Here is a 12020-nt window from a genome sequence, read left to right on the forward strand (position 1 = left end):
ATTCCTTATTTGCATATTTAATGAACTTCACTTATTAGGGATATATATCTGAATTGATTCAACCGAAGTTGATGAATCTTGCAAAATATATTGAAGATACTATAAAACAACGTTATTAAAAGTCATCGTTTACTTCAGCCAATTCTTAATTTGCATATATAATGAACTTTCCTAATTAGGGATATTTATCTGTATTGACTAGACCAAATTTGACAAAACTTGCTATGTACATTAAAGATACTATATGATAGATTTATTGTATTTCTAGGCCTCCGGCCCCTATACAAAGGAGTTACATTCCAGATGAAATAATTACAAATGAACATTTTCAAATAATTATGGAAAAAAAACCCCGCAAATATGCCAGGAACAAAACAAGATTAATTTACATAACATATCACTTCCTTACGTAAATGAAAAGCCTTATAAATATATGTGTATAACTGACGTAATAATTCTTTATCAGATGTGCGTAATAAGCGATAGAATTTACAAAGATTAGGATGTATAATAAAGTCACTGGGAAGATATCTTATTCGTAAATCTGTGTAAGCAGGGCATTCAAATAAAAAATGATATTCATCTTCAACCTTGTTTGATTTACAAATTTTACAAAATCTGACACTACATTGAGTACCACTTCGTCTGCCTTCTTCAACGTTTAATGGCAGACACGCACAACGTAAACATGCAAAGATTTGGCGTAATTTGAAATTACAATTCATAAACAAATATTTTTCAGGTTCTAAAGCACTCTTAAAACAAGTATATGAACGCATTTTTTTTGTTTTCTATTCAAATTTGCCCACCATTGCTGTTTAGCAACATCTTGGACTCTAGTAAAAAAATCATGCAAAAACCTTTCCTTGCTACCCACTTCCTGGGCTAGCCATACGTAAGCAAAACCGTATGAATACAAAATATGTTTAATTGAAGTTGCCCAGTTCTGCTTGCCAAGAGAATTTAAATTAAAAAGCATGACGTAAGCTTGGCGTGGCAACCTCGTTGGTGGCAGTTCAGTTAACTTAAGCCAAAATTTCACACAGCGTTGCATAGTTCTGACAAAAATTGGTAATCTACCACATTCTCCAAGGACAGCTTCATTTGTTGCACTGGAAGGCAGACCCAAAAATATCCTACACCATTTACGTTGTACCTTCTCAGCTTTGTCATAATATTGATACCCCATATTTCTGACCCATACATTAAAATGGGGAGAATCATTGAATCAAATAACTGAAAATGAATTTTAAAAGGAAAACCATTCAACTTTTTGGAAGAAGCATATAATGCAGTTAACGCTTTGTTGGCTTGGTCAGCAAGTGTCGATACTGCTTTTCCCCAAGTATTTCTAGATGAAAGTAACAATCCCATATACTTATAATAACTTACAACATCTAGCATTTGACCGTTTAAAAACCACTTTTCAGAACGTGCTCTATGGCCACCTCTGCGGAAAACCATAACTTTGGTCTTATCAATGTTTACTTTCATTTCCCATTTTTTACAGAAAATACTTAAAACATCAATTAACTTTTGTAGATTTACAACACTGTCTGCAAAAATGGCAACATCGTCAGCAAATAACAGAACAAATAAATTATAAATGTCTTGTGTTAACTGAATCCCCAAATTACCAGATCTTACTAGCATGTCGTTCAGTTCTTCAATAAAAAAGGTAAAAAGTATTGGGCTCAGCATACAGCCTTGCCTAACCCCTACAGGACAATCAAAATATTGTGATACATAAGACCCTGATTTAACACAAGACTTGACATTTGAATACATAGAATGTAAGATATAAAACATTTTACCTGATACACCAAGAAGTGACAATTAATACAATAGCAAGGAATGATTCACTCTATCAAAAGCCTTTGAAAAATCTACAAAAAGGCAGTAAAATTTTCCACCAGGTCTACCAAGGTATTTTTGGGTAATCGCATGTAGAACAAAAATGTTATCGACAGTGCTGTGGTTCTTACGAAAGCCTGCCTGACAGTCAGACCTTATGTTATTGGACTCTGCCCAGATAGATAGTCTTTCGTTTAAAATTGATGTAAAAATTTTTCCAAAAACATTTAGCAGTGAGATTCCTCTGTAATTGTTAACTACATTTTTATTCCCATTTTTGAAAAGAGGGATAATGACACCTATAGCCCAGTCCTCAGGAAAAATTCCTGAATCAAAGATACTATTAAATAAAATGAGAAGGAAAGGAGTAATAACAGCGGATGAAAATTGGAAAAATTCACCCGGGATTCCGTCAACTCCTGGAGATTTAGCAGATTTTAATCTTTTTAAACTTAACAGTATTTCATCTTCTGCAATACATTTATTTAGTTCTCCGTCCTCGGCTTGCATTTGAGAAGGCGATGAAACTATATTACTTATAGCATCTTCTACAGTTTCACGAAAAGACTGGTCACTTACATCAGTGTCACTACATTGTACATAAAGGTTTTTAAAATACTCATACCATTCATTTAAACTGATGACATTTGAAGTATGGCTTTTACGGTTCATACATGTCTTCAAAATCTGCCATATGTCTGAAGAACCACCCTCCTTGAAAGCTTGTAACAGTTTTCCCTTAATGGCATCTTGATAGTTTGTTTTTTTAACTCTACAAGTCGCTTTAAAAACTTTCTTTGCTGTCAAATACTCTTTAAGTGAAGAATATGAGCTTGTTTTCCGAAAGTCTTTCAACTTATCGTACATAACTCTTTTTTTGAAATAACATGAATCGTCAAACCAACCTTGTATTTTACGACTATTTCTGTTACAATCTGAAACTTTCATACCTTCACCTGCAAACTGTAGTGCACTGGTAAATTTACGAATCGCTGTATTTACATCAGCTAAGCTGGCAATAGAATCTTTGAAAGAATTTGATGTTTCAACAGAAGTGACATTTTCTAAATACCTAGATTTGCTATTTTCTGACCAACGGTAACGAACAAGCTTTGCGCATTGGTCATCACCACTTGTTGTAGAGACAATGTCATGCGTGGTACTTGACAGTAAATTACAAGATAATGCAAAATGGTCAGATTCAGTACGAGGTATAATGTCAAAGTCGTTCACACACTTAAATAAATCGGCAGACATGATCATGTAATCCACAACGCTGGCTCCCAAGGCTGTTGCACAAGTAAAATTCCCAACACTATCACTGTCAGCCCTGCCATTCAAAAAATGTATGTCCATTCCTTTACATAAATCAATCAATACTTTGCCAGCAGGTGTAACGACGTCATCCTTTGACCGACGTGGACTGTCAAAGACACGTGGGACATAATTTACATTTTCACATACCGGAATGTGTGTTACTGAATCGTCGGTTATATAATCGTAAAGTCTACCTGTTCTGGCGTTGAAATCTCCTGCCAAAATAATATTATTACCGTCACACACATTAACCAGATAATCATCTAATTTAACTATCTCTTCTGAAGAGTTGTCAGGACGTAAGTAGCAACAACAAAAAAGTAACATTTTTATCAGAAGAAAACAAGGAATTTTCAAACTGTAGGAAAACACAATTTTCTAAAATGTCAGTTTTACAACATAATTTTGATGAAAATCCACTTTTTGACATAAACCGCAACACCGCCGCTGGGACGCCCTTTTTTGAGCGTTTGACAGCAGGATATAAGAATACATTATAATCAGAAAGAAAATTTACTTTATCGTCTTTTACACAAAATGTCTCTAGTAAGCAAACAATATCATATTTCGCACACAAGGAAGAAAATTCTGGATTACCAATATTCCTTTTAAGTCCTCTGATGTTCCATACCAACAGAGAAAGTGACCTGACATCTTTACAGTATGGGCCTTGACCACATCCCTATTCAGTGCTTCCACCTCGAAAGTTGTACGTACGTTCCGATATCTGCCCAGACTCTTCGTTGACACGAAACACGCGTTTACAGTGCGCTTCCTTTAAGACAAGTTTGTCATATTGCAGATAAGCTTTAACGTCTTTATTAGCTTTGACAAGAGAACGGCGGAGATCTGATAGCTTGCCACGTATGTCACGTATTCTTTTTGTATAGTCTTCACTGATAGAAATGCTCGTGTGCTTCAACTTGTAAGCCTTACGAAGAGCCTTTTCCTTGTCTTTGTAATTTCTGAACATGGCAACGACAGGTTTTGACCCGCGAACAGATGGTGCGTTTGGAATTCTATGCACGCGTTCGAACTCCACGATGTCTTCCATCCCAAGATTATCATTGATAATTTGCTTTACTTTTTCTTCTGATTCGGTCCACGTTTCACTGTCCCCATTCTGTGACACACAAAAAAACACCGAATTGTTTAGCCGACTTCTGTTTTCTTGATCATCTTTCTCCTTCCTTATTTCGTTAATTGACTTTTTCATTTCGTCAAGCGTTGTTTTCAACCAGGTCGTAGGACTTGCTTGTGAATCTGACTCAACAGAAACACTTGACTTTCTTTTCAAACAATCTATTTCAGATTTTAACTTTCATTCAATTTCTCCGACTCTTCTTTCATTTGCTCTTTGATATCATTGATATCTTCTTCAACGTTGTCAATCCTGGTTTGAAGTAGTGCGAAGTTACTGTTCATGGCTTTCGTGTCAGCTATTATGGTGTCTAATTTTTCATGTAAAGCAGTAATATCTTCTTTGGTTATTGCTTCTGAATCGGCACTTCTCAACTTTGGTGGACCGGGAATGTTACCAGAAAGGACCAGTAAACCAAACACGCATAACTTGACAGCAAGTGCCATATGCCTCATTGGTATGCGCGGAGTCGCCATCTTTTGCAGTTTGTTTTGCCTCAATGGATTGCCACCAGCAAAACATCCAATTCTACGTCTAAATGTTTCCAAATCCGTTCCCATTTTTTCAAAATTCACGTCTATGTACCTTACTAAAATTGCTTGCAAACTTCTCTAGGCTGTAGTACCAGTCGCCCATCGAAAATTCGTCGAAAATAGCGGAGCTCAGATATTGAACATGCTGCTACGTTTCTGCTTACGTAACTCTTCCAAAGATACTATGATACAGCATTAAAAGTCACTAAGCATTTTTACTTAAGCCGATTCCGTATTTGCAAATTTAATGAATTTTCCTAATCAAAGATATTTATCTGTCTTGACTAGACCAAAGTCAACGAATTGCTTTGTACATGAAAGATACTATGATACAACATTATTGAAAGTCATTTAACATTTGTACTTCAGCCAATTCATAATTTGCATATTTATTGAGAACATTACAGTCAATTCCTAATTTGCATATTTTAATGAACTTTCCTGATTGGGGATATATACTTGGATTTAAAATTAATCTGTGGTGAATATTATTCATTATGTTGATCATAACACTTTCGATGAAGTTGCAAACATGTGGCAAAGGTTCAAATTTACACGTAACTGCAACATATAATTAAACACGTGAGCATTTTCAGTTCATATCTGGTTATTACATTTCACTAACCGCTCAATCAGCAAGTGTTATCAGTTCCCATGGTAACTAGTTAACAAGCTACAACCTTCATCCCTATCAATTGTAATGCAAGTATCTTTTCACAACATTTTTGAATGTGCCTTTTTCATTTTTCAAATACACAACCATAGTTCAAATTAGTCAACGGTAAAATTGAGTACCGGATATAAAATGCCTTTTTTAACTGGAAAGACACAACCATCTAGCTGATCTAGATGAGTGCTGCTGGAAGCAATTAAAAGGCACACATTACTTCATACACTTGTGCGAGTTCCAGAAGCTTATATCTTTAACCAAAACAAACAGATATGTACAAGAGAAAATACTAAACTGAAGACTACACCCAAAAGAACACCATTTTTTAAGCAGCTTTTTCCAAGTTACCTTAGATACATTGGAGTATATGCTATTTGAAAAAATTAGCAAAAGTTTTCTTTAATAACCCAAAAGACTGTAAATTTCTTCATGTTATGAAAGCTGACTGTTGACCTCCCTGGTTCTAGGAATGAAAAGGTAGGACAAATATGGAAATCCAACATTTGATTGTTCATTCATAAAAACTAAGTACAAGTCAGTAATTGACATCTCTCTCTATTTTAAATACTGCGCAACGTGTGTGGTTACACTACAAGACATTGAATTCTACGTAATTATTAACTGATTATCTACCTCTAAGCATCCCTTTCTGATTTTCAAAAATAAAACACAGTGGAAAATTAATGACGCCAGACAAGTCAGCACGATACACTGTATCTTGGTACAGCTACGTACAAAACTTGTGGAGCACCTGCAGAATGTTTGTATCCCTGGAGACTGAAACTCATAGAATGCTTTTCAAGTACTGCGCAAATCACAGTCACAAAGAGAGATCACTACATCAACCTGGGACACTTCAAACACAGACTCTATCTAAGTATGGCTTTTTTAACTCAGTTTGAAATAAGCTGACTTCCCTGTTTATAACGTGCACAGACCGAGACTCTTCCATGGCTGCAGTCACTTTGCAGTCATTTTCCAAATATACTAGTCAAAAGGTGAACTGACGGAGGGTCAAGACACTTGTCAAAAGGTGAACTGACAGAAAACAGGGTCAAGACACTTGTCAAATGGACTTACAAGACTTATAAAATAAGAGAAAAGGGCTTGATTAGAGTATAAACTGACTATATGCAAAATAATGATTTTGATATATTTTGATACCAGGGTCAACTGGTAAAATTCATAACATTGTTGTATATTCTGCAGGGTCAAGACACTTGTCAAAAGGTGAACTGCAAATATAACTTAGAAGTTTTTGTTTTTGGATAGAGTAACACTATAGCAAAGTTACATCTGTTACCAGGTTGATACATGAGAAACGACATCATGCATAAACCAATCTTGCACTGCCACAAAATAACTGCTACTGAGGCACTATCCAGAGTTTCCATTTACAATATCAGACATTTCTTTTTCTTGGGTTGTTCTTGGGGCTCCAGCGCTGCTAGAATTGCTTCATCAAAAACATTCTTTAGTCCTTTCTGTAGTATGGGAAAAACGAGACAGATTAAAGCTGGTTGCCAACCCATATGGTCTACTTCTGATTAATATATCTTGTAACTCTTACACATCTCATTTCCTAGTACTGAGGTCCTATTCACTAATAGAAAACAATAAGACTCTACCATAATGTGGCAGTGAAGGGGTAACACTGTTTTGGGTGGCAAGTACATGCATGTGACCACATGACATAAACACAGCCTAAAGGTTTGGTTTATATCTGCCAACAATAGTTTGCTCCCGAGTCTGTTCACATTAGAAACTCACACATTCATTGGAAGCTTGTGGACAAAATGTTGAAGAACTGTACTTCTGCAAAAATATGTCCCATTTTTTTACGGATGTTTTAAAGTCCAAGTAGATGAGATGACGCCATGAATAAATTCTGAAATATACAATCTCTACTGACACAGCCCGGATCTAAATACATTTCACCATTATTTAAAAGATAATGGGGAAGATTTTTCCTCTTTTATGCCTGCTTACCTGTGTAAGTGCTGAACATTCAACATATTTGACAGCTTTTAATTCTTTGGCTAGTTTCTCTGCTTGCTCCGGAGAGATTGGTTTCTGTTTATTCTTTGCCAGCTTTTCAACTGTGGGTGCATCATCACGCAGATCAACTTGTGTTCCAACCAGCAGAAACGGTGTTTTGGGACAGTGATGAGTTATTTCAGGTATCCACTGTGCACAGGACAAAGAAAAATTCATATGAGTTTTAAAGTCCTATCAATGATTTATGATCTTAAAATATTTGAAGTCAAAGGACAAAGTTGCTGTATTTGTACATCATTTTTGTTAATTTCCATTTGAAAAGTCTAGACTCCATTGGTCACAGCATTGTAAGATGTTGTACGTACACAAGTACCAGAAACAGCAAGTTGGTGACATGATTACAATAAGAAATATATGCTGATGACGTTACAGTACCCACTTCTTTCACAAGCTTAGGGTCTTCACTGTCTACAGCTCTGTTTTATCCTTTTTCTACAAAGTTGGAGTTTGTCAAATGTTTTGTTTAACAGAGTTCATGATATCTCCAAAGTTACAGTTCACAATAACTGAAACTATGCACTATCTTTGAACTTGCATCTTAAGTAATCTTAATAAGTTACATTTGATTTTGTGTCACTGTTTATTGCCTGTCAAGTGTCAATATGGAGTTTTTCAAATAACAAAATACATATACAGTTTTAGACTTTTGGAGATGTCACAGCTCAAACCAAAGGCTGTATAAAATTAACCTTTGTAGGGCAATGGATCAGTTTAACATTCGCATCATACATGATTACAATCACTTTAAAACCGCACTTTTCAGTCCCAGGTTTTCGCATTAGTGGAGTTCTCCTCCCAGTCAAACACATGGCCAGTACGATGTTTGATTTCTATTACATTAATTACACAAACTGATTTCAATCTTTTGTCGCCTTTTGCTAATCATGCAAATAGAGCTTATATAATCGTTTGATTGACGGCCGGTTCAAATTGCAAACGGTCATATATTCCCCAGCACCACATTCGATTTTTCCTTAAAAAACTTCTTCTAGTCACGTTAGAATTTGAATATAACCACAGAGTTCGATCGGCAGCAGCTTCGTGCTGACCGCTTGGCAGTCTGTCAGCGTTTTTGCAGGTCGGAAAAAACTAAAAAGTGGCATTTTCTGGAGCGTGTGCCCTCATATTGCCTGTTTGGTGTCCACTTACACAGTGAACGCCGCCATAGGTTGGTGCCCTTTTAAAGGGAGGCTCCGCCTTTAAACAGGAACTTCTCCTATAAAAGCCGGATTATCATAAATCTATGCAAATATAAATAAGCAACGCTACTGATTGGATGTGCTGTATTTGGTCCCAGAGTCCCATAATTTTGTCATGTTTCAGGCGTTGATTGTCATTGAATTTTGGATATGATGTCTGTGAATATATAGCGACTAAACTTGAGTGGAAAATAAACTGACAAAATGTTCCGTTTTTGTCGAGGAACGCATATGATCAACACGTTTTCTCTGTATGACCATTTAACCCCTCTTTTCATATGTCAAAGTGCCCATCATGATTATTCAAATTTATCATACAGTCAGATGCTATGCAAATCCGGTGAACAATATTCAAAGTAACACTTGCATAGGGTAAATATCACAGGTACACATCACATGATTCTTTACAGGTCATGATGGCTGAACATCATCTGTCAAAACAATCTTACCTTTTCTTTGACATTTTCAAAAGATGATGGTGAAACAACAGAAAAACACACAAGGAAGACATCTGTCTGTGGATAGCTAGAGGGTCGTAATCTGTCCATATCTTCTTGACCTGATACAAATAACATCCACAACAATTGTATATCATAAAGGCCTTCATCCTTCATCTTTCAAATTAATTACGTCTACAGCAATTCTCTAAAATTTTGTGAGTTTTTCCATTTATGGGATGTTGTCAAAACTACATGACAACTTATCACCAGTTTGGGCAATAGAATTCTGATGGTAATCAATGTGTGCACAATATGGCAGAGATATTCCCCTTATAATAAGAAGAAACTAACAAAATTATGCCGATCTCTCCAAACTGGTCATGAGAACCAGACCGAATTTCATTGAAAGTATGCCCAATTTTCTATGAACTTACTTGATAATCCAACTATTTTCACAAGTTTTATTACATTTGATAAATCGTCAATTAAATGCATAATCTCCATACTGATGTACAATTTTGAAATGCTGAAACTGTATTTACTATTTTTTGAGATGTCATTGACATAAAAACAGATTCAAATGAACCTCCAAAGCAATATTATTCCCAATACATTGAATGCAGCCAAAACTTCACTACAAGTCTGAGATGACAATGAACATACAGATATGTAATTTCCCAGCAAGATTTTGATTGCATCATGGAAATTTGAATAAAGTAAAAAAAAAACCTGATGTGAAACTACCAATAGCACTATTTCTGACATGAGTCTCTTCTTAACCTGTACATCCCAAATACACAGTAATTAGATCAAAAATCAGCATTGCTTACAGTGCGTTTGGGAAAAACCAAGTAATATGGTTGATGGAATCTAGAATTACACCTACTGCAAACTTTAAGAATTCAACGCCTGAATAACAAAAGTAAACGACACATTGTCCAGGATATTGGATGGACGTTGTGCTTTTGAGCAAGTGCTTGAACAGAAATTTACAAAGCACCTAGTTCAAAAAGAGGTATTTCTGAAACTGGCGGGACATAATCAACATTACAGGCATTAAATAGCTTACCGTTTATAGAGAATATACCCAATGTGTATGGTTCTCCACCAATCATTGATGTCACCGCATAAGTGTCAAACACCTAAGTACAATGACAAGATTTCATCACCATTAGAAAATAATCAGAGTAATAATATGATAATGATATTTACTGATTACAAAACAAAATAACTATATACCTACTGGTATATCTCTTAGCTTTCAGCTCATTATAACTTTTGGCACATTATAAATCAGGAGTGCCACAGTAGTTAAAAAGACAGGTTGACAACAAGGCACAAATAACGGTGTAAATAGGTAAGAAAGAATTTTAACTTCATTTCTAATTTCACATAACAAACAGCTAAACATAAGCTGATGAACAATAGATTGTTTGCAATATCAGTGATAGATCATGTCACTTAAAAGAATACCACCAAATGCACTGATTGGGAAATCAGATATAGCATTGTGAGAAATATGTCATAATGCCACGATGGTTGAACAGTGTAGACTATTATTGACCATGCCTCTCAGTTTGTAAAAGTATTTCTTTTATAGGTCTCTGTATTGCAAGGTACAGCTGCTTAAGCATGGGTTTTTGAAGAGCCCTATCTGATAGGGGTGTAAGGAAGGACGTCAATAGAACCCAATTTTTGTGTCAACTACAGGAGAACCTGAAAATAGTGACAACATCACTGTTTGCTCCCATATAGTTATCAAAACAAGTCAACAATTTTATGAAACACAGACAAACATATACAGACAGACAGACTGACATACACAGACTGGCACAGAGTGATGACATTGACCCCCAAGTGTGCCTTGGCCCATGGAGAGTGATAAAGATGTAACAACAGCTGAATGTAATTATAAAATAGTTAGGTATAGGCCTATACAGGCACTGAGAGTGAATATGTTACAGCAATTTGATTAGTTTCTTTTCATTTTCTACTTCTGTGATAATCTTTAAGACAATAAATCTGCAGGCAGTATATGTATTGACAAATATGTTATCTTTTACAAGCCTACAGTAAACTGTTCTTGATTTTCCATTTACAATATTTGACATAGACTGAAATACATAACATGCAACCAATGTTTACACTTTGCCTATACACCAGATACATGGAGAAATTTCAACATACAATCATCAACTCAGAAACCCTACAGGGAAAAGTAAACATTGTTTTCTTCCAGAACAGCTGGTGCATCCACATCTGGAACAACTTACAAACTTAACCAATTACACAAGGATGATGACACAAGAGTTAAAGTTAAACTGTGGTGAACTTGACTATTCATTTCAAATCCTTACCTAACTTGACATCTTAAACTAAAATACACTGCATGGTTAATTGCGCACAAAAATACATTGGGGTGGACCATTTGATAAGTGACGGTGTCTGGAAGATCGATGAGGTACATTATCTTTCTTATCCGATCCATTGTCCATTCTTTTTTTCCCACTCTCCCACCTTTTCTTTTTGTCAAACCTTCTCTGGCTGAATTTTTTATTGGCATTTGTTTGGAATTGTTTCAAAATCTGCCAGAATTTTTTTACCGCATTTCACCACCAAATACAGTTTACCATATCAAATGCTTAACAATTACCACATTATATACTCTTAGTTCCAGTAGGTATAAAATTACCAAAAAAAATCTTAAAAATACAAAATGAAAGATATCCCAGTAAAACTGACAGTTTCGCACAAAGTTGCCCCAAAAATTCAAAATTCCGGATTTCAACTTAATTTCACTATATCTTA

General features: G+C 35.5%; 2 protein-coding genes across 3 annotated transcripts in view; both read right to left on the minus strand.

The window, feature by feature from the left end:
* Window positions 1-239: 239 nt before the first annotated feature.
* LOC139118663 (cell division control protein 42 homolog) overlaps window positions 240-12020 on the minus strand; it is a 103971-nt gene continuing 92190 nt past the window's right edge. Inside the window, exons 7-10 of one of the 2 annotated variants that reach the window (XM_070682079.1) lie at window positions 10282-10354; window positions 9222-9331; window positions 7505-7702; window positions 240-6999 (exon numbers count right to left, since the gene is read on the minus strand). In XM_070682079.1, the coding sequence (XP_070538180.1) occupies window positions 6910-6999; window positions 7505-7702; window positions 9222-9331; window positions 10282-10354 (471 nt within the window). In that variant the 3' untranslated portion in view covers window positions 240-6909. The remainder of the gene's footprint in view (window positions 7000-7504; window positions 7703-9221; window positions 9332-10281; window positions 10355-12020) is intronic. The other variant, XM_070682080.1, reaches the window with a different exon arrangement.
* Window positions 3854-4387, minus strand: LOC139118049 (uncharacterized). Its single transcript, XM_070681345.1, has one exon. It carries the CDS (start codon window positions 4385-4387, stop codon window positions 3854-3856), a length of 534 nt encoding a protein of 177 aa, XP_070537446.1.

Source organism: Ptychodera flava, chromosome 19 (assembly GCF_041260155.1).
Source record: "Ptychodera flava strain L36383 chromosome 19, AS_Pfla_20210202, whole genome shotgun sequence".
In the NCBI taxonomy this organism is placed as follows: Eukaryota; Metazoa; Hemichordata; class Enteropneusta; family Ptychoderidae; genus Ptychodera; species Ptychodera flava.

Excerpts from the sequence above, each read along its gene's own strand:
- LOC139118049 (XM_070681345.1), bottom strand. The coding sequence starts at position 4,387 with ATGAAAAAGTCAATTAACGAAATAAGGAAGGAGAAAGATGATCAAGAA.